This window comes from Corvus cornix, chromosome 1A (genome assembly GCF_000738735.6).
Source record: "Corvus cornix cornix isolate S_Up_H32 chromosome 1A, ASM73873v5, whole genome shotgun sequence".
NCBI lineage: Eukaryota > Metazoa > Chordata > Aves > Passeriformes > Corvidae > Corvus > Corvus cornix.
This window is the reverse complement of record NC_047057.1, coordinates 21,213,947-21,240,906: the sequence shown is the minus strand read 5'-3', so window position 1 is coordinate 21,240,906 and position 26,960 is coordinate 21,213,947. Positions and strand designations below refer to the sequence as shown.

Genomic DNA, 26,960 nt, shown 5'->3' with positions numbered 1-26,960 from the left:
TCACAGCACCAGAGTGTTTCAAAGACCATGAAGAATCTGGCTTGATGATTTAAAATGTAAGCATTTCACACCTCAATATTCTCAGCTTATAATAGTAAGTTCCCCTTTAAAGAAGATTCCCTCACTTACTATTAATTCCTATCCACCCCCAGTACATATTTACACTATTTGTGTATCTATACACATACTCTTAAGAAATTTGGATTTAGCAGCACCCATAAAGGCAAGCAGTTTATCATCTCTCTACAACAAAACCCACAGCCCTGTAAGGATCTGGAGTATCCGTAGTAAGTAACAGGGCTCCCAAGAGTTGTATAATAAGGGCATTTCGCTTTCCAGCAAACCCCAGAAAAACCGTTAACTTCTTGTATTTTTCCAGACTCACAAACATAAGGGAGAAGGTGCCTCCACAGATGGTGCTGACCTTGTCCTAAGAATACTTAAAAATCAAAAAATATACAATCATAAGTATGCAAGGCAAGTCAGCCTCATGTCAGTCCACTGATCTTCAGATAGGAACAAAAGAATCCATCAAGATCATCAAACCTTCATGGGAAGGTGACAAAAACCTATTGAGAATCAACTTTTGATGAACAAGCCTTCCACAGCCAGCCAGCCGATTTTTAAGTCACAGCAGGGTAGTTTCAGGCATAGAGGTGGAGAACCTCTGCAAGGGTGCCTCAGCATAAGGTATCAGGTCTGAGGTGAGAAAAAGAAAAAAAAGGCTTTTTGGCCAAATACTGTGCTCTCTCTTCCTACAATATTCAGTTTAAGAAACCACATCTTGTACTGTCCACCAATAATAACAATAAAAAAACCCCAAACAACAAAACAAAACAAACTTAAAAAAACCAATCAACCCCCACCTCAACCTCTGGACCATAATTAGAGTTTTAATCAACAACTCGATTGCAAGTCATCTGTCATAGGATGGGAAGATGGCAAAAGTAGGAGGTATTCACAGGAAGTGTGACTCAAGTGGCTTTGAGTCAAATCATGGGAATCCTTTACAATTTTGATTAGAATAAACAGTTCAAGAAAATAAATAGTGTGTAACAAACCAAAACATTATCCTGTAACTTCTACTGGCTAATTTATTTGTGGCCCAAAGAGACTAGCTCTGTTTTTCTGTGGTTACCACTGCTGACAAGAAAGTACAAACTTTTGTTCCTGAAATGCAGATGACCTGACAAGAGTGGCAGATTTTGCATTTTTAAAGAGGAACATGCCTACTGATCTAAAACAGATGAATATCAGCAGCTACCTATGTACAAAAAACCACAGCTCCCTTCAATGACCATTCCTGGAAATGAGAATAATCTCTGCCAAGAGTTGAATCCAATGCAAGCTGAGCAGGTTAGAGATGCCCTTGTCACCCAGACAGCAAAAACTGTGACCAAAGATGAAAGAAGAAAACCAAAACAAATAAAAAAAATCCTTCTTCATATTAAGTATCTATCTTGAAATTTAAGAAGTCTATTATGAAGGAGCTAAGAGCTTGTGGAGGAAAAAAGAAGTTTCATGGAAGGTTAACAGGGCTCCCACCCATAAAGCTACAAGCAATACATAAAAACTAGTCAAGAAGCCTCCTACTTCAGAAAAGACTATTTGCAGTTAAGAAAAAGTATCTGCTTCCCTTTTAGGGCTAAGTGCTCAGCATGTGGAGAAGGCACTTGTGTGTGTACACACATTAACATTTCTGAGGCAAGATACTAAAAATAAAAACTAATGGTATTTATGTGCAATACCTGAAGTGAGAGTGTATTACAGTGGCAAGGGCACACTGTGTTCACAATGCTTACTGGGGGAACTTATCTGGGATTGTTTTAAGAAGTAAATGGAGAGATTATTTAAGTAAGTCCACAGACAAATTAATGAATTATAAAAATTTCTTTCTAACCTAAGGTTAAGAATTTAATTGACAAAAAAAACCTCAAGGAAAAAAAAAACAAACCCAAGACCCCCAAAATGAAGCCAACCCAAACCAGAGTTCAGTTAGATGAAACCCTGCACTATTACAAAGATTAGGACAACAGATCAAGAATTGTTTCTCTACCTTTGTCCCTCATTCTAGTCTCTACTTGATACTTTGTACATTTGCAAGCTTTTGTACATTCTCTGGAGCCAAACTTTCACCTCTCTGGAACTCCAGATGCACTTACTCAGGGGTTGTCTGTATACTGGAGTGCATTTCACGCTGAATGAGGAAGAGCAGAACACTGTTGTGTCTTCTCTTAGCTGTCTGACAGTATTTTGTGTACTAACCTCCAAGTCACAGCTTTGTGAGCCAGAACTGCTGTTACTGCTACCTTTCAATAAGCTTTCCATAAGACTCCTGGAGAAGTCTCCTAGCAAGCCCTGAATAGCATAACAGGCAGCTAAATGATCACATGGAGTACTTAGTTGAGTTGAAAGCATCTCAGGTGGCACTACTATGAAATGACACATAGTTTGGAAGGTATGGGAGTAAAACCAGAAAAACATCAAAATTACCAGACTATTATCTCTGTGACTGAGAAGTTGTGTTAAGCTATATTAAGATGTATTAATATTATACATAATACACAACTTTAGTATCATTTCTACTATATATAAATCTTTGTGTAAATTAATATATGTTTTATACAAGCATTTAAAAATAAATAAAAGCATAAACACCAACAGCAAATCAGCTTTGATTTGAACAAGTGCAAAGCCTGTTATTTTAGAAGCACAAATAAATAGTCACAAGGACAAATACAGAACTCCATCTGGTGGCTTGACTAAGGAATCTCCTAACTGTTCTAAATTCTTGGTTTGCAGCTTTTAACAAGGAAAAACCTGAAGTGCTTTGTTTTGAGGGTTATTTTTTGTTTCATTTCTTTTTTAAAATAATGGTTGTCTTGAAGTTGCAAATGTTTGGGGAGGTGGAGTTGTTGGTTAAAACAATATATAAAGTAACAAGAGCTTTAGCATACAAACCAAGATTAAGTCCAAAGAGTGAACAAGAAAAACTTAATGTGGTCCCATGAAAAAAAAATCTCTATGTAGAAGAAAAACTCTGTGAACAGAAGGTTTGATTGAACCACTATTTTCAAACGAAGTTTGCTATGGCCAATAATGCAAACATGCCTCCTCCCAAGTCATGTCTGTGCATTGTAGCACTGTGTTTTAGACATAGAGTAAAACTTCAGGAACAGTAGATGCAAAATCACTTTTCCAGTGTGGGTATGAGAAACTTTATTAATGTCACTTCTTAGTGATCCCACTTCTTCTCATGAAACCTTATGAACTTTTTCTGAGCTGAGGGAATCTCGTCATTTAAGCTCCTGGAACAAGTGCTCTGGTCCTGAGTCACCATGCCTTGGTGAAATCCAAGTGAATACATACAGATAATGCACATTCCCAAGAACAGTTGCAAGGACAGTTCTCCAGGAGGAAGGCTTCCTCCTTTTACAGTAATTTACACTGCATTGCTAGTGCAATTCAGTTCCAGAATGGATTACAAAAATACATCCTGTAGCTCACACACAGGTCCACACTACATCTTAGAGCAAGCCTGAACACATCTACTTGTTCCAAGCCTGTATTTTGTATCACTTTATCCTTCGTGGACATACGGCTGTCAAGACAGGAAAGTTGTTTATGGGCTCCCTGCAAAATGACCGATATCTGCAGGAAGCCTGAGCTCCCTTTAAAGCACTGACCATGTTCCCAAGGCATCTTGCAGCTGGCAAAAAGCATGCTGTGCTTCACTGTCCCATGCTGCTAAGGACAGCATAGGCACATTATGTCTTCTGTTCTTGGCCTAAGCCAAGATCACTAGTTCTGAATAAAAGATATTTCCCTACTAGCTGCTGGATCAATGCCAAAAATTCACGAACTACTGAACATACCAGATGGTAAAATTTATGTTACAACCCACTTGGGCTGAATTTCACGAATCAGTTATAAACAACCCAGGGCTAAAAGAGAGTTTATTCAAATACAATAACAACTTAGAGAAAGATTTCTAGTTTTCCCAATGTTGGTGTGCCATTTTTATTTTCCCTGATCTATATTTTCAAATCACAACCTTGGGGTCTCAGCTTACACTGAGACTTACAGACTCATAGAACAGAACACCAAGAGTGAGTTGTTTCAGAAAATACTAATTTTTGCACAATAGAGAAAGAAGCATGGTTTAATAGCATAATTACTTCAAAATATAAATATGGGAGTAGTGCCCCGAGTGGCTTTCAGACATAGCAGTAGCTTCCTGCCTCCCCCTCCCCACAACAACATAAACAAGCCTGAATTTAAGATTAATTTGAATATTTACCAGATTTTCTCTGCCGTCGTCCAAGTAAATCTGTTACTGTTTTGCGGAATAGTTTAGCTTCTTCTTCATTAGCAAAATTAAGACCAACTTGACATGTCTGAAAAACATTAATATTCCCCCCCCCATGACTGAGATGATGTTTTAAAGGCTTTCTTAAATATTGTCTTACACCTTTCTGAAGGTATAACCAGAAAAAATCACTGCAGATTTGGAACCAAGTCTTAGTGAAACATTGCATCTTAGGAATGCCTGTCTACTAATCAAGTTTCTAGAGATCATGGCTAACAGATATGAGCAAAATCTTGTACCTACAAATCAAAGGGGGGAGGGGAGAGGAAAATTAGTGCTTTAAGAATAGATGATATGTCATAAACATCATCTTCAAGTCAAAATGTAATTTCATTAAAGAAAGCTAAAAAAAAAGAACCATGTTTTATGCTTCCGTACTACACATTGAATTTTCTAGTTGAGATACCAAAAAAATTTCCTTTAATAAATAAGCTTTTATAAGTAATTTACAGAATTAATTAATAACCTCAGTTACACTAAAAGAAGATACTGTTCAAACCAAAGACATTTTAAAACATGTTCAAACACATTGAGACTCACATCTCCAGCAAAGGTATGAAAATATCCTCTAGGACTATTATATACAAAGTTATTGTACAGCTCCTGCTCCCACAGTAATTTTCCATCCTGAAAAGAAGAAAACAAACAAACAAAAGACTGAAAAACATCAGATGAAATTGTAGAGTTTAACTTCTTTTACAATAGAACCTACTAAGAATTGAACCAGCGTAGTGCTAAACATCTGCCTTGCTATTAACCCAATGGATAAGCTCAATCAAAATCAAAATACACCAGAGCTTGTGGAAGAGCTATGAAAGCCTATTACTTTAGGTAGCTGTGTTCTGTTCAAATTCCCGGATGTTTCCAAAAACTTCTTTCAAGTTCTACAACCCTGCAAGAGTGATACTGAGAGAAGTAATAGTGACCAGTCATAAGAATACAGTGATGAAACAGCAACAGCAATAAAGGAGGCTTCCAGACTCCTGTTCTTATCTCAGGCTTGACTTGAAAACAGTTAACTTAAAGAGAACAAAAATCTCATCTTTTTAAGAAGTCTCATGTATTTAAATGACATTACAGTTCAGCACCCAAAGAAGAGGTTTCTCACAAAGTCTTAACAGTCAAGTGACCAAATCACAAAGTCAAATGCAAGTGCCAGCTGGCAATCCTGAACAAATCTGAGAGTCTTCAAGCACTGACTGCTGACAGATAAGGAGCTGTTTCCTGGCTGCGGAAATAAAGGGAAGCTTTCCAAAGTCTCAGCACAGTCAGTAGGACTTAGGTTTCTCAGCATCATTTTTGTTATGAAAACACATCTTGGACACTTTGTCTCTCAGTTCCCACTCTCTTGAGTGGAATATTATAATAAGACAAAGATCTTCAGTATGAGTGTCTATATTGTGGAGGGGGGATGAAAGAAAAAGCCACCAAAACCCCCCCAAAAAGTCAGAACATACAACTTGTTTATTCTGCAGTTTTCACATGCACCACCACACTGATCAAAAAGATTGTTTCCACCCACGCATAAGACAGCATCTATTTTCTTAAACCATCCAAAGCAGTGACACCTGCTTGAATTTTGATAGCTATCCATACCAATGACACTATACTAATTTCCACTAATGTGACTAATCAGATCTGTAGAGGACAGCTTCTGAGAGCTATAAAAAAAAAAATGAATCTGATATTTATTTCATCCATTAAAGATGACATATATGAAATTGTTTAGATTTGGGATACCTGAGAAAGTTGCAATTGCCTATTAATAACCACTGCAACTGCACTGCTTAAAACACGACCACATATCTAAGAATTTCTGTGAATGCATAGCTACAACCTACACTCATTGAATTCAAAATGGAGAATGAATGCAACCAAACTTAAAGAGTCTGAAAAAGAAAAAAGATGCTTACCTTAATGTCAAATATTCTGATAAAATACGACCTCTGCGGATTGTCCTTTACAAGGCAAGCTACACCACAGCATTTCTTTGACCACATGGCATTGCGATCTGCTGCATATATCTGAACAACTGCCGAAGACATCGTCTAAAAAGAAAAGGTAGCTATTATTTCTAAGGAAAAAATCATTAATTCTATAATTGATCCTTTCCCAAAGGATCTCTTAATTTTGTTCCTTGTTCTAGGCAGCAATTTTGCTGCCATATAGATATATCCATATAGACATTTGCCACTTTGATTTCCCAGGTAGTTAACACCATAAAGTTCAAATAACACCATATCACTCCTATGCTTTAGATTTTCACTTCTGTGCAATATTTAGACACTTTAAGAACCCAAATGAACTCTTCATTCTTTTTCGTGAAAATTAGCGAAGAGATTTAGCCTGTAAGAAGCAGATCTGTAACTACAGTAGTCACACAGAGAAGCCCTATTGTGCCAGGAAATGTCTGTTTAGTACTTCAAAGTGGATACAAACACAATACTCAAGATGAAACTGTAAATTACACAGTGCCTGGACACACTCCTGGGTACTGGAATGCAACTGGAATACATTGCTTAATTGTTTGAGTGGTCTCTGGCACAATTTTAACCTATGCCAACTAGTGAACTCTGAAAATTCCTGGGCATGGTTTGAGAATTCACATGAGCTAGGCTCATTGCCAACTGGCAACCAGGAATTGTTCTGTTTTCAAACTGAGAGATTTTAGTAAGAGATGAAGATTATTCCACACCAGATTGCTTCAGTCACTAGAACGTTCTGGAGCGTATTTTCTAGTATATATGTGTCTTGCCTTAAGAGTCCCATGAGGGAAGGAAAATGGAAGCCCTCTAAGAATATTTATTTAGCAGCCAAGTCGTAAGGACATAAAGCTTAAATGATCTGTAATGGGCCAGACCAGAGGCTATCTAGCCTAGGATCTACTCTCCAGCAGCACCAGATGCCAAGAGAAGGTAAAAATACAAGAGTACACCATTACAACTATGGAATCATATCCCCAGGAAATTCCAGGTTGGAGCTCAGAGATTCCCCGGCCAGCATGCATTTTACAGCACATACCTCATTCTTCCTTTGTGAATTTGTCTATTCACTTTTCAGACCCACGTGAAATTCGGAGCATGACAACACTGGACAGGATTGTGTTTCACAGTTTACTTATGTACTGTGTGAATAATTAGCTCCTTTTATGTAGACTTTTGCCACCTGCTAGTTTCAGTTGATTGTCCCTCCTTACTCTTATACTAAGAGATGGTATTGATGGCTCCACAGTTGTTTCTTTATGCTGCACATGCTTTTATAGGTATTTGACACACTTCTTTGGCCTCTACGTTCTCCTTAGGAAGTTTAGCAAACAACACTAGGTTTTAAGTCATTCTTGTACCAAGAGAAAAAAAATCATGCTGCATGTTACCCTTGTCACTCTTACATGGATATTAATTGTCCTACTATGTCCTTCTTTGAATGAGGGTAAGACTTATCCTTATCCCATATGAATCCTGTTTGTTAGCCCTTCGAACACAGGGTCACAATAGTAGTTTTCTGCTTTGTTCTCTACTTATTTCACTATCAGTCAAAAGCTGTATTTCCTTATTCACTATGAAATATTAAGCAGATGTTCTCTTAGATCTGTTATAATTCCAAGACCTTTCTGGATGAATTATACCTAATCTGAGTAATGGGCTCCCTATGGGGTTTTCCTCACCTGCTCAACAAGGATTACTCTGCCTTCATCAACACCAACCAAGCCAAGACAGTAGACATCTAGAATGCAGGCATGTCTTCTTGCACTATGAGATTATCTACTAAATATCATTATCACCATGGTCATACTTTTTAAATTGTTTTAAAACCCAAAAGAATAGCCTAATTGTTTTTTTTTTTAATCAAAAACCTTTCAGTTTTGTTAAAACAGAGTCGATGTAATACAGTCAGACTGACAACTATGCCTTAGGGAAGCTATATAACCTTTGCTCGAGAACTGTGATGCTAACTTCCACAAGTCAAGATATATTTCTGTTCTTCTTTGCAGCCACCTCATCAGAAGTTGTCAGATTACTACTAATCTTGCTGGTAACCTACAGAAGAAGTTAAAGCATGATTGTCTGATGAAAAGAGCGCTTTGTAGATGCCTCCTCAAATGCTCTACAACTAAGTGTGGAATAAAACTTCTCTCCCTAAAATCTGCAGGGTAATATGAGTAATTTAATCATAACTGCACTTGTCAGATGAGTAAAAAGGGACCTAAGAATTAGCCATATTACCACAACAAAACAGTTACATCTGCAACTTAATGTCAGCTAAGAGATACCATTTTCCCCTCTATGTTGCAAACAGGCAAAGACCTAATTTTGGGCACAGCTGGGCAGATTTTTTTCAAAACCTCTGATTCTCTAACAGCCTTTTCACCTCATTTCTCCAATATTGTCTAACAGTTAAATTGATAACCTTGTAGACACAAGACAGTATGCAGGAGCAAAGGTGGGCCATTTTACAGTTCACATTTAACCACAGTAACTACCTCGCCACCCCTGCAAGAAACCTTCTTAACACTCCAAAACAACTCCAGCTCCACTAACCTCTACCCAACAGGACTTCTCACAGAAATGGGTAATCTTGGCAGGAATTATACAACTTAAATTCAAGGCACAGGAGACAGTGATCTGTGTCAAGAAAGGGCTCCCAATGCATTGCTTACTATCATATCTAATAGCAAAAGCACCAACTGGATTATCTGGGTAAACCAGTAACTGTCATAACTCGACAACTGCTTATAAAATCTTGAACCAATACCTAACCCATGACTACAAAGAAGAATATTACACAGAGTGTGTCCTCATTCTGCATAATCATAATATATTTAATGTATACTTGGTTACCCTATGAGTAGAGCTTGATTTACAAGTTAGAAAACAATTTCACTGAATATAAAGTAGATTTTGTTTTGAGGTCTACCAAGTTTAGAGTTCAATTGCATTTTAACTTACTCATTAGCACTGTACAAATTCCTAGTGTTGACAAGTTGCGATGAGGCTTTTGCATATTAGAATATAAAGTTACAAATTCTGCTGTCACACCACTCATGTTTTTTTATTAAAAGGACAATATAGGAAAAAAACCACGAAGTGTATTTTTTGGGGGGGAGGGGAGCGCAAAGGACAATAAAATCCAACTCCTTTTACTTCATGCCCTGTTCATTTTCATTACGTAGAGCAGTGGTGCCAAGCTCTCTGCTAGTCAGCTTCTAGAACAAAGTTGGTAAAAGTAATTATCCACATCACTAGGAAATTTACAGACTTATCAGCAAAATTTAAAACTTGAGAAAATAAAACTTCACCTACCACAATTCAATATGAATCCTAGCCACACAAATTCAATTTAAAAAGTTGCAAGTTTAATTGCATAATTGCTGCTGCACCTGAGAACATTTACACAAATATCATAATTTGAGTATTCTACTGCATTTACTGAGTGAGTATTCACTGTCTATTTTGAAGCCAATTAATATATTTCTTTCAGCATTCTTGAAGAGAATATTGCATTTAAAAGTATGGGTTCTTTTATATGTAAATATTTTGTTGGAGTAGGTCACACCACTAATTCAACATAACGAGTGTATTTTTTTCTGACATGTAGTAGGTTACTTAGTTACTACTGTATTTTCAGGAGGAGGATTTTAAAGTTGTCACTACTGCTTTTTTCAAGAGTTTTGGTGAGGACCTTGTTCTTCTTATATAGCTGTATATTTGGAAAAGATGTATAGGGGAAAGAAGTAAGGTAGTCCACCAAAAACTGATGGGCCATGGAGCTGAAAAGCAATCCTGCTCCATTCCCTTTACTTTTTCCACAAGCTCCAGGAACTTGTCACACCCTTCAAGCTGATGAGCTATGAAGCAGTAAGTCTGTGTTGTCAGCTGTACACTGGCTCCTCTCACTGGAAGATCTGGTCCGACCCTTGGACTCATACTGCAGGATATGTGGTATCAACAAAAGGCTCACAAGAACACTTTCTGCCTGGAAAACTTAGCCACAACCAGTCATCACAAGTTCGTAGAACGTGATCACAGCAGCCACTGACAGTTTCCGACTGGGCAGCAGATAGCTGTGCACTTTGATCAGCTTCTGGTGTGAACATTTGCTGCAGTGCCTGTCAAGTTAATGACTTGCTGTAACTCAAGTGTTTCTCAAAAAACAGTGAAGCAAGCCAACACAGACGGTGGCACATCTCATTACAAGAAAGAATCATTACAATAGATGGCTTATGGCTGACAGACATTAAAACATAGCTGGCCAAGAGTCACAACAAATAGTGGCAGCAAGATTAAAGCTGCAAGATATTCAGCCACCTCAGTATACACCGGAACAGAAAGCAAGACCCACTGTGATGTTTTTTGCAGTGTTTACATACAGCTGACAACAGGTTATGGTGCAAAGATCAAAGACTCATAAAATTACTTTGGTTGGATGTGATCTCTGTAAGTCTTCCAAGCCAAGCTCTGGCTCACAAAAAGGGTAATTAAAAGCCTAGGATTCATTTGCCCAAGGTCCTGTCCAGTTAAGTTTAAGGGCTACAAAATCACTTCTGTGCTTAACCACTCCCATTTTGTTGCTGATATAAGTGCATCTAGGTTTCATGTATTTCTCTACTGGTTCAGTATCATTATGTGTTACATGTTGACAGTACTACTGAAGACACACTGGCATTAACTTTCAATCTTTTCCCAACTTTAAGAGTGTTTTTTCCCATAAAGGTGCAAAACCCTGCATACACACGAAAGTTAATCACACGACAGGCTTGCTTTCCTTAAGTTATCCTTCCCAGCCCCTGAAAGTGTCTTACAAATAAAACCAGGAAAAAATGATTTTAAAAAAAGAAAAGACTTTGTCCTGTGATGTAAGAATGCAAGTAGTAGCAGTTGCTTCCAAAAAGAGTAACCTCTTGAAGCTACGGCTTTTGTATAAGCATAGCTTTTCTTCACAAAGTCAGTCTGAGGACTTTCGGCTCAATTAGCTACTTTTTCCTGTAGGAAAAAACAAGCTATAGTGAATAGTTGTGTGCAATCCAAACCCTCTAAGAATAGAAATCAGTATTTCTATTCTCTTTTCCATAGAGCAGGTATCTGGAAACATTGTCCTAATCATTACTAGAGCTGGTGAGAAAGTATGCATGGCAGGTATTTTTAATTTGGTGGAAATCCTCATTATGGCTAAGCCAACACGCTGCAGCCTGACCAGATAAAGCTGGGTGCTCCTGGGTCACACATTTCTCCTTTGATACAAGACCAGGAAGATAGCCCACTATTTGCTTCTAGAGTGACTGTTCAAGAATAAAGGGCTGTTGCTATTCACTGACATTACAACAGCAGGAATAGTTTTCCTCAGACAGCAGGGTTCAGGAACACAGGGATGCTAACATCAAGTACCACTTCACAGTAGAAATGCTTAGTAAGGTCCAACTCTAATCTTGACCACAAGAACAGCAGGAAGCTTCAGTACCAAAGCAATCTCTAATGGCCTAGCATTAGCTGAGTCATGAAAGAACATACGGAAACAATGTCATTAAGACTTGTGAATGAGAAAGACAAGAATCGGAAGTGAGACCGTGCTCTATAGAAAATTGAGCTTCATTCACAAAAAGTTAGGCAATTAGATAGAATTCAGTGGCTGACATTTTTTTCTCCAGATGACAAATATTCTGAAGGAGAAAAACAACCAAAATGTACCACTGACTAATCAAGTAGAGACAGCACTTGAAATCTTAGTTTTTTTCCAAAATAGGCTTATGTTTAAGCAATTACACTCTTAAATGTTGGTACTTTAATTAATTCGTGTTATTCAATGCAAACAAAATTGTAATTAGACAGTGATAATAAATCTCTGTTGTTTTGCAAATGCTTTATCTTCAGAGTTTTATAAATACATGGACCTTCCAAAAATGTTTCTGCAGTGCACAATACAGCTACGCATTTTATCTCATCACTCTATACAGAACCATAAAACCTGCTGTAGGGACCATGCACCAGAACTTCCACCCCTTTCTCAAGGGAAGACTTTGGTGCCCTACACAATCAAGCTCTACTTGCACCTTCTGGCAGTTTAATTTTCCTTCTGCACAGTGGTCCTGTTTCAAGAAAAAATGTAGCTTTTTTTCTTGGCATTGAGGAGTCTCCTATCACGTGGGAACAGTATGTTCCCTTCCTGCTAGAAAGGGCTGATAACCCACTTCCAGGGAGAATGTTCTCTCCACCATGCACTCCTACAGAAGGCATGCAATGCAGCCTCCTCCAGAGCTAATCTTAAATGAATTGACTAAGCCTGCCACTATTGAAATGACCCCCTAACTAATTAGGCCACATAAAAAACATGCAAGTATGCTTCCCTAACAATTGCAACATTTTAAGTAGCAGAGGCATTTGCTAGAGTAGACAAAAAGATTTCCAGGCACTTTCACAGAAACTTAGAAGAGTTTAATTAGGTTCAAAATCCTACAATATTTATTAGCCCTGGAGAGTAGGTAGGCCAACTTTTTTAAACATGGGCGTCTAGTATGATGGTATAGGTGCAATTCAGGCCTAGCAGCGAGAAATAAGAACACAAATTAACATCACCACCAAATTTTAAAAATCTCAGTAAGTATTCACAAGTGTCAACTTGTAATTATTTTTCAGTTATAGATGGGAAGGGATTGAGATGGGAAGAAACTGGAGAGAGGAAGGACTGCTGATGCTGAAGGCAGACTACTCTTGCTTACTGCTGACACCTTCATCTGAAGGACTTGCAAGGATTATGGCCCCAGACGACAGAATAAGCACAAGAGATACATCTGTCTTTTTAAGTTTTGCCCCCCAAAAACCAGTGTATCAGGCTATTTATGGCTGCAGCATCTTCTACAAAAAAAGTGTGATACTGTCTTGATAGCATGCACACACACATGTGCTGTCCTGTTGCTAAAATACTCTTCAAGGACACCACAATATTTTGACTACAAAATTAGATTTTCGTCAGTCAGATTTTGCAACTCTCAGACTGGTTTATAATTTATGTTTTCACACCAGGTTGCCTCCAGAATCTTCACAACTGAATCTAAATGTGACAGTGTTCATCTACTGGGGATTTGACTACTACGTTAATTTGGATAAACTGTGATCACTTCAATTTTTAAAGCTATTACAGCTTCTAAAGATGTATTTGGCAAATTATTAATAACGTTTTCTTTAAAGACAATTGTGTATTGCAAAAAAGCTACCTCTTCAGATGTTACCAACACGATTTTAAACTAGTTTCCCATAGAAAGAACACATACAGAATTTCAGAAGTTTGCTGGCAGATTTCAGTAAGTTAAGCAGCTAGAAACAATCTTCTTTTTTATGCCATTTACAGGACATTGTTTTCAAAAGACCAACTGATTGCTCCAAAGACAGGAAAACTAAAGCAAGACTTCACATCGATGGAACTGACAAAAGAAAGCCTTTTGTAAACATCCAATCACATGAGTAAAACTTTATTTGGTGCAAATTTAAAAATTACTCAGCTGAAGACACTGAGGCCTCACTGATGCCTTAGGTTTTAACTTTTATATTTTTCAAATCCTGTACTGCCTAGTGTGTAACTCTGAAGTTTCTTGTAGCCTGTTAACTTCTGCTCTCTCATGCTAGTTTGACCTAACAAGCCTCTCCAAGCTTGCTCTCCAAGGACACCAAGATTGTCCCAGGCCCAAAATGTGTACACCAGTATCTTAAGATGGGGGGTAAACTCGGGGAAATTACATCATTAACTGAAGTTTTAATTGAAGAGTTAACCCTGATATGCAAATGAACCAAACTTACAAAAGTGTGAAGAACTTGTGACTCAGCATCTTGGGTGTAGCCTTTGGCCTGCCCAGGGTATACCTTTGAAGGCCCTTCAAATAAATACCTACCTTTATTCCCTTATTCTTGTCTAGTCTCTGTTTTTAGGTGGCCATCTCAGGCATCATCACCAGTTCTACTGCTTGTGAAATTATTTGCTACAATTACCAACAGTGTTCAATTTCAAGCTTAAAGCTTTCTTTTACTTTTATTAATTTCCCATGATTGCCCACTGATTTAAAAATGCCGCATGTATAGATGCTAAGAAAATAGTAATTTTTTTCCACCGATACACAAAGTTAGGCTATGAGAAATAAAGCCACTGTGTAAGAGATACTGCTTTTTCTTATTTGAAGGGAGAAGGAAGAAAGAAATTTTTTCAGAAATAACAAAGCCACTTCAGGTATTTCCTATCACTTCTGAAATATGAGAAGACAGTTACAGATAACATAAAAAAAATAAAACCTATTAAAAAAAATTAAAGTTAATACTTAAGAACAGATTCCCTGCCTTGCCTGTGCCGTGATAAGCAGACAAGTCAGCTGCAATATCCCCACTGAAGATCTTTTACTGATGTGAAGAAGGTACCAGTGATCATTAAGTGATGTCACAATATAAAAAAGGGATGAAACAAGGGACTGCTCTTTAGCAAATCTAAGCCATTAAAGTGCTTGTCTGAGCTTAAGTCTGCTGTTGTCCAGTAAAGAGATCCTTCACTCCTAATCCTCAGCCAGCCAGTTAAGACAGCTCACATTTTTCCAAGTGTCTTCAGATACTTCAGATACAAATTCATTTGCATTTCCAGTACCTCCCACAATCCCTCAGTTCAGTTAGAGCCGGCCAATTCCTTTTCAAAACACCCACTGCTCAACGGTGGATCACAGAACACCAACAATTAGGGTGTGGGTAAACAGCATAGCATATAAAGCCTAATCAAACAGCACATGATTAAGAGAGACATTCTTTTATCAGACACAGCATGAAGATATTTTAAAATCCTACAACCTCAGTTCAGAACAGCACATGGAAGACTTCAGCCTTCCTGTGATATGACATAACCATAACCACAAGCATGCTGCATATTATAATATTCCAAACTATCTCAGGTTGGCAGATCATTTACCAGCTGACATACACAACCTGGGGCTTCCACTGATGAGCAAACTGAACACCGTCACTTCCTGATTACCTGCACAGCATCACTCACTGAGCTGCACGTCACTGTCACTGCTTAATGCTGCTGAAACCTAGGCTGGCCACAAAATAGCACACACGGCAGAACAGTCATTTGTGTTCTGGAGTTGCAGCTGTACATATAGTTATTTTCAGAAAAAGAGAATGTGCTGCATACAGGCTTTCCATAAATTTGTCACTGTCTACTGTCACAGAACAAAAATTCTCACTACAGAAGACATTTCGTCTTGCAGTTCCACTCCCATCTACAGCCTCCCAAGAAACACTCAGATTCAAAGCATTTAAGACTGTTCTTGCCAACGGTCAGGGAATTTTTAGATGAAATGCTGAAGTCTACCTTTGAATTTTGATCCATTTTAAATTTATCAAGACTCCCAAGACTCGGGTGAAACTTACACAACCAGACCATTGTACAGATTATACATAGATTAACCAGTTCTCAAAACTGTGTTTCGTGGTCATACACAGAAATTGCAGATTCAAGTCAAGAATCATGAGTTTCATGCAACGCATGGGATAAAATTGGAGTTTCCCTCTGTTTCGTCCTGTTCCACCGACCATCCAGCTGTAAGAAAACACAGCTTCTTTCCCTCAACATTCCCTTCTCTTCTACAGCAACTCACTGCCTTCATGAACTAAGGTCCTCTTTCTTCAGCCGTCAACAATCATTCCATTCTCTACACAGTAACATTTTTCTAGATGATACATGCTAGTTCCACATTAAATGCAGATTCTTGTAAGCCAATCCTCATACCCACTTTGAATATATGAGTGCTTTGAGAAAAAACATTAGAATTCAGGCCCATTTTTTTAGAGTTAGATCCACTGCAGTTTCTTATTGACCAAGTCAATGATACAGGTATCATGAAGTTCACAAGTAAAAATCTGTAGAACAGCAGTTAAATTGATTAAGGAAAGGATGTGAAGCATAAACTTCAGGAATTTAGAAATTATCCCAGCTCTGAAACACTCATTAATGAGCCCTTTAAAATGCTATTTAGCATCCACTGGTACTCCCAGGTCCAGATTTAAAAAAAACAGATTAAAAAAATGAGTATTTGCTTTGCAGAGATGATGTTTAGGTGAACTTTACTTATGATCTTTACACTTGATGACAGAAAATAATATGGACTTTTGACTTTTGATACTTAGGGAAGATTGAAATAAACCAGCTTAAATTGTTTTAAAAGAAAAGAACTCTTTTTTAAGACTACGTTAATTACATGCCAACATAAAACAAAGAACTCCCTTCAAAATATTAGCAAATATGAGAAAAGGCTATTAAAAGTAAAACCTCTTTGAATAATAGTCAGCAACTGGTCTCGCAATTGTGTATACAACTTGTGTCCTGTCCTGTAAAGCAGACTCAATCCACTTACATAAAGGTACTTAGACATGCAACCCCCCTCACACGTTCACCGTGCCACAATTCAACATGTTTTAATTCCTCCTTCAGCAGTTCACATTGGAAGAGAAGACTTGTAGCAATTCTAGTCTGATCCAAGAAAACATAACTACTTCATGTAAGATTTTTTTTTAAAATATATACCACCAACTGAGTCTACTATGAATAGTTGTTCCCAGTGACAAGTCTTAAAAAGTAGATATACTATGGGGGGAAAAAAAAAAGGCATGAAGATGCATTATTTCTATGATCCCTTGCCATATTCAAAGTTTACTGCAGGGATAAAACATCAGACAGCAGTTGAATGCCCAGGAGACTGCTGGTTTTCATTTAGTTCTGGCAATGCTGGTGTTTGTTTCTGCCCCGTGCCTCAGTTTCCTCATCTGTAACATGGAAAGGAGACACTAAGCTCTACCTCTGTAAAGTGCTTGGAGAACTACTGATGAAGAAATATTATGCTGTCACAGACAGAAATTATTTTGGAGGGTGTGGGATATGTGTCAGCATTACCTTCTCTGCTAATAACAAAGGTTAAGACAGGTTAATTTCCACATCTGTTTTAGATACGGACATGGAGATATTCTTTTACCATGGCAGATGCCCCTTGAGTCTAGTGACATTTATTACAGCTAACAGTTTCAATTATCATTGCCCATAGGGGCTCCTTCTTTGCAGGTACCAGCACTACATTTACCAATGTGCTGTGGAGGCCAAAAGCCACTTAAATTCACCCGCGTGTAAACAAACGTTAGCAGTTTGGAAGCAGTGTCACAGAACGGTGGTCTTAGATGGCCAACTGTATGTAGATCTCACGCTTACAATTTAAGTCACCTATTTCCATTCTAGACAAACCATGGCTGCAAATTCTTTGTAACAAACTTACTAATGCTTTTCTAAGTCCCCATCACACTTATTTTTTTTACAGTACATTTAACTCATGATTCTTAAGAAGGAAAACTAAAGAGTACAAGGCGTATGACTCAAAACTTCCCATGTATCTGGAATTTCTCAGTGGTCTATTCCATGACAACCTCTGAGCAACAATAATCCGTAAAGTCTCAGCATGTAAGCATTGAAAAAGATATAAGACAATGCACAAAAAAACCACCAAACCAAACCAACCAGCCAGAAAAAAGATGTCATTTTGAAAACTAGGCACTCTATCCTAGCTCTGACTAGCCCTTCAACACGGGCAATCTCATCATCCCCATATATCTAGGTTCATTTACAAAGGATTAAGGCTCCATTGAAAAATGCTAGGGACAGTTTAGCTTAGCTTTTGGCATTGCTACTTGGTCCCCTAAACTCCCCTATGAGCTGAAAACTCCACTGTAGCATGGCCTTTGCCATGCTTAAACTCTCAGGTCAGATATTACAAACCTTCAACTTCTACTACTAAAAAAAAGTCCCAGCCAAAAAAAACCTTGTGTTTTTGTTACACTCTCCCCCTTGATTATCTAAGTGAGTAGTACAAAGGTAATATTTGAGTGTAGTTTATTGAAGGGAAAAAACACCCAGCCTTAAGGAAAGAATTGCTGAGTTTGCAATATCCAATTTCCATGGTGAAAAAAGAAATTAATACAATTGAGCTCTGCCAAGCTACGACTTAATAAAAAGTTCAGATTAAGAACTATTTTGAAACTCAGATATTAACAATGGAGTTGACAATTTCCTTTCCGAACTTACTACCCACTATATGAAAATAAATGCACAGAGGGCTGCTGAACGGGAAAGCTCCTTCCCTGAAGCCAAAATTCTTCTGTAACTCTTTAGAGCGCCAGAATGTTTCTTATAATGAAATTACCAGCTCTACTGAACACACCTAGAAGAGCAAACACCATAAAGAATCTACTTATTTAATGATAAAGCGTTTCTTTATACAAGAAAAATGTAGAAAGAGGACAGCAGCATGTATTTTTCCACTGCACTTAACACTTTGGTGTCCATAACCAGTCACCAGTTTCCAGTTTTAAAAAAAAATTAAAATACCATACAATACTTATTTTTTCTTTTGGTGCAGAGCTGGTAGTACAAGTTCACATAGCAGAAGGAAGGAAGAGATACAGTGATATTGTTCTCAATCTTTAATTCATAAATATTAATGTCTGGATGATCAGAACAAAAGCATCCTCATCTTCATTTGAAGATAGTTAGCTCCCCATAACTGCTGTGTTCCTATTTGTACCTTGTGAACATTGATCAACAACAATAACATATATGCTAAATGAAAAGTGTACCCACCTGAATTGACAAGTAATATAAAAATTATTTCACTCTACTTACAACGGTACTAGTAGTATTAGACTCATGTGAGGGGGAAAAAGCTTACAATAAAGAAAATAAATATTTATTAGACCAATGTAAGAGTTTAGAATCCACTAAGTCACACTAACATGTACACAGTAGTTTATAACTAACATGTATAACTAACATGGACACAGTAGTTTAAGATATTTTAACAGCTCCTAGGACAGAAAATATTTATTTCAAAGAACATCCAGAAGAAACATCTGGTCTGAAACTGACCTTTAATCTTTTTGGTGAGTATTGTCTGAATTAACAAAATACAGCAAGTTTAGCCAAAACATTAACTGAAATGAAAAAGATCTTAAGATAGCTTTGCTTCAGATCACAGTGAAGTTGAAACACTGACAACCATCAATCTGTATTGCACTGCAGTCCAATTAGCCAGTATTATCCTAATCAAGCATCAGATTTGAAGCCTTACATGCTTCATTTTCTGAACTACTTTTCTGTAAGTCTCCAAGTCTGTTCCGGAGCTGACAGAGGCTAACATGCTCAATGTTACTGGTTCCTGTTGCTTGAGAGAACTGGCAGCTGCCTTCCTGTCAGGTCAAGTGTTTCTTGCTATTCTGAAAACCTCCACTTACGCAATAAATTACAGTGCTTTTATGACAGTATAAAATCAGCAGGTAAATTGTTACACCATACTAACATAATAAAAATGTACATTAATGCTAGTTATAACCATTGAACAGATAAAAGTTATTAGTGACATACTGATTATTTTTTTTAGATGTATAACACTTTTGGAAACAAGATATTCCTCTGTAAGGGCACTGATGCGCCTTAAATTCCAATGACTGAAAGAAGGTACCCCTTGTCAAAGCAGACTTTGGATTTCCAGTTTTTGTATGGATATTCCCTTCCTTTGTGGTCAACTAACTACATCAATTGCTCTGAGCACCTGAACAGCCTCAATCTACTAGTATAGAAACAGAAGGCTCTTGATGTTGAGTGTATGACAGATAATACCACTCCCATGAGTATACAGTTTAGACAAAACAAGCTGGTTACCTCACTAAGACAGAGTTGAAGAAAAATTACACCCTACTTGAGAGACTTTACATTAATATAAAAACAGGGTACTTCTCCCAGTCTCCTGGAATAAATTATCACAGGTGTAGGACCTACATAATAGCAATACATTGCTAGAAGTACAGTATGGTTGATTTTATGAACATCAGATTTAAGTCTGTATAACTGGGTCCTCAAAAGACCTAGGAGATAAATTGCCAGAAGCTTTATTATTGTGGTACAAATACTTCCTACAGGTAGACTGTGATGGAGACTGCCAGTAACACAGCTGGAGCTTGAGAAAGCCTAGGGGGGAGAGGGAAATAAAATCTTGATTTCCTGATAGTCTAGTATCCACTCCTGGGCACACAGAGCAGATCTACAGAATAATTTGAAGGCTAGTCAGCTTCACCGATGGAAGTGTCCCATCGAACATCTGTTATTCAAAAGTGCATCCTTCAGAAGAAGGTCACTGCCATCCACCATGTTATATGCAATATGATATACAGCTTGAGAGTTTTTTATTAGCTTACGTGGAACTAAAATCTCTAAATCTGACAATCCCTACTTAAAAGCTTCAGTTCTGCAAGAAACACAATGGTTCTCTGAAGAATTCCAGACTCAACGAAGTTACATGTCAGTCAGCTCACTTCAGGACTAGGTTACCCTGATAAACCAGGCACCATGCTGCACTCCATGAAGTGCCCAGAGCACCTGAACTGAAAAACAGCGTTGATGATGCATACCTCATGGCAGACATCCATATTCTGATTTGTTTATTTGGAATAAGCCAACTACGTAACACCCTTTGCTAATTCAGACTTGCATCATAGTGATATTTTTTGTATGCGGTGACTTTGGGGAAGGTATATCCAGTCAAATGGATATTGGTACTGCATCATTTCATTGCTAAAACAATTATCGCAGCCAGAATTGACATGCAAGTCACCATCCTGAAATAAAGACTGAAAGCACTCAGCTTCAAATCCATGACAGATTGTTATCTCCCTTCTGCTCTGAACCAAATGCTACCTGTTGTAGGAGAGAACCACTTGTACAGCACCAAGCCTCACCGGGGGCCAGTTCCTGCCAGTGCTGACTTATAAAAGTGACATTGAGAAAAAAATATGGCTTGAAGGGAGAGAGGGAATAATCAGACACTCAAGAGGAAAAAATGACAAAATAAAAACTTCAGAGAAGTGTTTACAGAACTGAGGCATGCAAACACTATCTAGCAAATCCTGTGGACATAGAAGACAGAACTGAAAAGTTTCCTGAGCTCGTACCTTTATACCCCAGAAAGAACCAATGATGAAGGTGAGATACCAGAACAGACAGAGTATGCAATGATTAAACTATCACTAATTACACTACTTCACACCCTAGAACAGTCTCTGGAGCTCAATCAGGAAACAAATTATTGCATCTGAGCTGACGGAAAACTGCCAAAACACTCCAAAATGCAGCTTCAGGTAAGGTTCCATGAGAACACAGTACATCCCTGGAGGCTTTGAAGATGCACAGAACTTTTCTTAAATTACTTACAAACTACTCATCAGAAGAGACACCTTCATACAGGAATACATCTTCTTGGTAGGCCAGCACTCTGCAAACAAGAAGTGAAGTGAAAAAAATGCCTTTAAGGTCATCCCTGCTGCACCTCATGAACTCTGTAGAAGGACAGCTAGACGTCAGCTACATCTCCTTACCAGAAGGCAAAATCTTTTTCCTCCTGAAATCAGATATCAGAAACCTTATGAGACTGTGTTCACAGTATCAGTATCAAATAGACCTGATCATTTGTCCACTGCAGCAGGTTGTTACATGCACAGGCACACTTTTGCCTGCTGTAAACTTCTGTGCACCTGTATTTTCTCAGGCTTCCAAAAGCAATTTCTAGGAGCAGAAAGACAATACTGAATTTTGCTGCTGGCAGAAAAACCAGGTTTGACTTGAACTTAATGTCAAAGCAAGCAGTTATGTTCACAGCAGAAGAGCTGACCCTTATTCTGTGATGTATGTGCTACTGACAACACTAGAACAGACAGCTCACATCACCCCATCCTCAGCACCAGAGCTGCTTTTGTCTCCCAGCAGCTTTCCCTGGTTGTGCAGATAGTAAAAGATCTGGGCCACTTTCTGGATACAACTGGAAGTGGTGCAGAATGCACACATGCACAGAGGAACAAACTCTCTTCCCAACACAAATTGGGTAATGACAGTCCTACCCCGTAAGATGTATCAGAAGCTGTTTATACCATTCTAATCTCAAACCCACACTCATTATTAATTTGAGCAACTACTAGGCTAGCACTCAAAACTGCCAGGAAGTGTGCCAACAAACTGAACACCGTGGACAGTCACGGAACAGAGCCTGAGTTCATGCTACTGCCCTACTTAGGTTTGTTAGCCATCAGTATGTAAGCATAGCTGGCTGACAGACCAGAGGTGAGAAAAAGGACATGATGCATCCTTCTGCCACCAAGCTTAAGTGTTATCAGGGACATAAAGGTATGGTCCAGACAAGTATGGCCAGTGTGAGAGATGGACTCCTTGGTTACACAGTGTGAAGCCTGGAGCAGCAGCATGAACACTTACTTTTTTGACAAACAGATTGCATAAACAATATGAAGAGAGGGCAGAGAAAAAAACAGGATTTGTCATTTACAGGCAGAAAAGACCAGAGGTGTTCAAAGAGGCTGTTAAGGAAAAGTCTCAACGAAGAACTGAAGCATTCAAAGCAAGACCTCCCAAATGACACAAAAAGATGTGGTTTAAACTATGGCATGGAGTGAGATCTACATATCTGAAATATTTAGCACCAAATCAATCTCCATGCATCCTATCAAACAAAACTGTAACACAACTATAGGTATGTTGCATCTAGATGCTTGAACTAAGGCAAGGAAGTGCATGCTCTGAGCAGAGACAACAGCTGTATTATCAGTCTCTCAAGTATGGAAATACTGGCAACCTGAATATGATATGGACAAATCTCTTAAAGACGGAACTATTTTGTAAAATAAAGAAATGGTGTGTTGAATCACTACTGAGTTCTAGACATCAAGTGCAACCAGCATTTTCTGTTGCAATCACACCTTAAATTTAAAACTACACAAGGTTTTAAAGTTCCAGCTACACAAACTGAGCACAGTGCTAACAGTATCAGTAACAGTGTAACACAAAGATGCCAACACTGTTTAAGAAAGGTTAAAATTACAATACCTATTGTATGGCTAAAAAATATTGGTTCACATAACATTGCACAAAATTAAGCCCAAACCCTGATTTTTTTTTTAACTGTTAATTATCAGGTTGCTAAAAATATAAATGCGTGTCCAGTTATAAAATGAATTTCATACCTGAGATACTCTTAACTAAAACCTAAAGCAAATAAAGAAAAAAATAGCCCTGCATTTAATTTGTTAGAAACTACCACTTCCTTCTCTCCAAATGCAAGGGGAAGCTTTTGCCTGCGATACTGCACAGAGCACACACCACTACAGGATGTTCATAGTTTTCTTCCTCTTTTCAGTTAACCACAGAAATCAAGCACAGTTTTACAGAGAGGAGTCTATTTGGATGCCTTTTTGTATATTTAGTGTCATAAGCCAAGTGATGTTTCTGTTTGCTTTGGCTGACTGAGGGGGAGTAAAGGGAAAAAATGTCTACTTAGAAAGAATGACCACATCTTAGCTATGCTCAGAGAGAGCTGTCACATGGTTAGAGGAGCAGGAAATAACTTACAGTTCAGTCGAAGCAGGACTAAGCAATTCTGTGGTTTCAGATCTGAGCCTGTAGAGTTGCTGAAGCTGTATCTTCCAGCATACAGTTTCTTAATATAACAGCTTACAAACTGGAGAGTCTGGTCCTGCCTGGAGAAGCAGCAGTGAAGGGTGGAGCAGTTCAAGAAGCCTGAGGAATACCATACTCCTCCTTTTGTGTACCCTTCTCATATCCACTAGAAGTTCTCTTCCCTGTAACATTAACAATGACTTTGGCAAGTGAAGATAAAACAGGTGAGAAATGTGTAATGGCCAGGTCTCAGGCTCAAGTGCACTCCATGACTGCAGCAGCAAACAGCTAGCTGGTATAGACACTGCCTCCTCTCCTCATGTCTTTCCTTGTGCAGTGCTCTGCTGAGTTACACTACATGCCATGTCTATCTGGGAACTGGGTATGGGTAGGTGTCTTGGGGTGACTTTATGGGTATCCCCTATGACCTGCTCTATGCCCAGACATGAATCCTGAGCCTTTTCTGTAGCTTTAAAGCTAGCTAAGGGAGCAGGGGGGAAGCTGGTGGAATTCCTTCAGCACTGTGTTCAAAAACACAGATAAGCTCACTGGCTTCTCCTGCCCGGCTGCTCAGCTCGGCTCTCTGCAGCAGGGAAGAGAGTGGCATTCTCCTGCTTTCTAGCTAGCTTTTTGTTCGTTAGCTAAAACAAGGAGTCTTCCTGGAACTTTGGTTTCTTCTTCTTCTCCTCTGGACTGTCCAACAACACCAAAACATCAGCTGGGAGACCTTACACCTCGGCCTGGAGGGGCCCAAGCTGACCCAGCTCCGAAGAGGAGAAAGCCACATCCACAAAGGACTCTGAAATCCACCCAGGTTCTCTCCACAGCAAGAGGTTTTATTATTTAGCATTATTCTTTTCCCATGCCTGCGTGCATTGTGTTTGTTACATAAATAACTTTTTTTCCTTTTTCACTTTCCTCCAAGGAATTTCTTCCCGAACCTGGTGGGGGAGGGGTGGCTGAAACCTGCCTTCCTTCGAGGGGGATGTTCCTCCCAAAGCATTCCTCCAAATTTGTCTCAAACCGGGACAGTAGGACTATGTGTCTGATGAGACACAAAGTTTATCCTCAAGAACAAAGCAGTTGAGGAAATGAGAAGTAAGGGGAATAAGGGAGTGGAGGGGAGAATGGTGAAGAAGAGAGTCAGTCCTACCTGGAGATCTTTGTGCAGATTATGGATGCAGGAGCTGAAGGGAGAAAGGAAGATTCTGGAAGCACTTGAGATACAAGAGAGAAAGAGGAAAGGCGGAAACCCTGTTACTGGGACAGGACAGAAAACTTGCTAAAAAGATAAAAAGAGTATGTGTGTTAAGAGAGTACAAGGAGAACATGATGAAAGCAGAGACACGAGATTTGGAGGGCAGAGGTCACTATGCAGGACTTCATGGTACATCAGCAGGGTGGGACTTACAAAAGAAATAGTGATTAAATTGATTCCTAAAATATGAAATTATTTTTAAGTCAATAAATTACTGCTTCTGTTATAAAATGTACTAAGGAGGTTGTAAAAAATCTCTCACTTTTCTTTATTTCTAGCACAAAAAAATATTAATACAACAAATTAATACTAATTTCTTATCCACAAATCACACACAGATAAATTAATCTCTTGGCTGCCACCTTGAGAGGGGAGAAGACATTTAGAATTTACTGCCAAATTCCCATTTTCAAATATTCTTGTTCTTCAGCCTAGACAGCAAGACAAGTAGTAGGGCTGGTTACTTAATCTCAGCAAGTGCTGGCTAACTTTTGGGAAAGCCATTATCATCAATATCACTTGAAGCGCGGTTTTTGTAAAGGATTTGCAATCTAGGAGGCAAGAGTTATCTTTGCATAATTGAGAGTTCAAATAATGACCAGTTTTCTAAGCTGTTCAAAAAGGCAAAAGTCACATTTTCTTTTGCTAGGTTGGCGTTTCTCAAATTGCAGGCACAGTACCTTCACATGCAAAATACGCTTATATGGGAACATATCTATGCTCACTAAATACACCATCCTGATGCTGCATAGTGGCTAATGAACAACGGGAGATAAAGGCGAAATAACACATTTGCATTGAACGGAAAGGAGATGAATTACACAAAGTTCTGAAGGGGAAAAATGGTGTGTGAAACCGTCTTACAGAAATGGAAACACAACCTTAGTGTGATCTTTCAGCTTCAAGCTAGACACACTGGAGAACTGAAGAAATGTATTAACACTGTTTCTCAGAAAACCTAAAAAGAAAATGCTGCCTTAAGAGTGAGGATTTTAAGGACAGCTAAATAAACAGTAGAGGGAAAACAGCCTCACCAAGGTGGGGATGTATGTATGAAAGCAAGTGCTTAAAGTGAGAAGCAATCTGCAAATCTGTCAGTATGTTGTGGATCTCTGCAGCAACAGTTTCCTTGCCAGCAATGATCATCTCCACAGAACATTATGTCTACAGGAATTGAGTAATTCACTTAATGAACTTATTCCAGAATCATATATTCTTAGCACAGACATTCTAATTTGAGGTGCCTAAAGTGTCATTTACTGCACAGAGGTGTCAGCAAAACTGTCTACCTTTAACTCACAAGCGTCTGAGAAAACACTACTAATTTTAAGAATTAAGCAAGTGAGCAGTTTCTAAGAAAGTGTCCCTATGACTGTTTGAACTGAATCTTTTCTTTTTCCATTTGGACCTTCTAAAAAACTGCTCCTGTCATGTGATGATCACAGTACACTTCAGGATCTTCAAATTTAACTGTAATTGCCCCTGAAGGTAACTGCACACCTACTGTTCCCATTTTATTGGTTATCCACGCATAAACAACATGTCTGGAAGCCACAAAATTTAGTGTGGCAGCGTACCCAAGCAAATACCTTGAGAAACTAAACTATCTTGTACAGCATCTGAGTCATGTTCTGGTAGAGTGGGCTGTTTAAAACCACCCATGAAGATACACTTCTAGTTCCATTAAATCCACTTTGCATGATTAAAATCCCTCTGTGCACAAGCAACAGTGTCAGCCTTTCTTGAGGAAACTGTACCCTAACCTACCAATAAGCAACTCTGTCCAGTGCCTTTGACACATATTCGTTACTTCCT

General features: G+C 38.5%; 1 protein-coding gene across 1 annotated transcript in view; it reads right to left on the bottom strand.

Moving 5' to 3' along the window:
* Positions 1-26,960, bottom strand: part of WASL (WASP like actin nucleation promoting factor) — a 51,806-nt gene that overhangs the window by 18,343 nt on the left and 6,503 nt on the right. Inside the window, 3 exon segments of the mRNA XM_039570694.1 lie at positions 4,301-4,397; positions 4,910-4,996; positions 6,283-6,417. Coding sequence (XP_039426628.1) covers positions 4,301-4,397; positions 4,910-4,996; positions 6,283-6,417 — 319 coding nt within the window.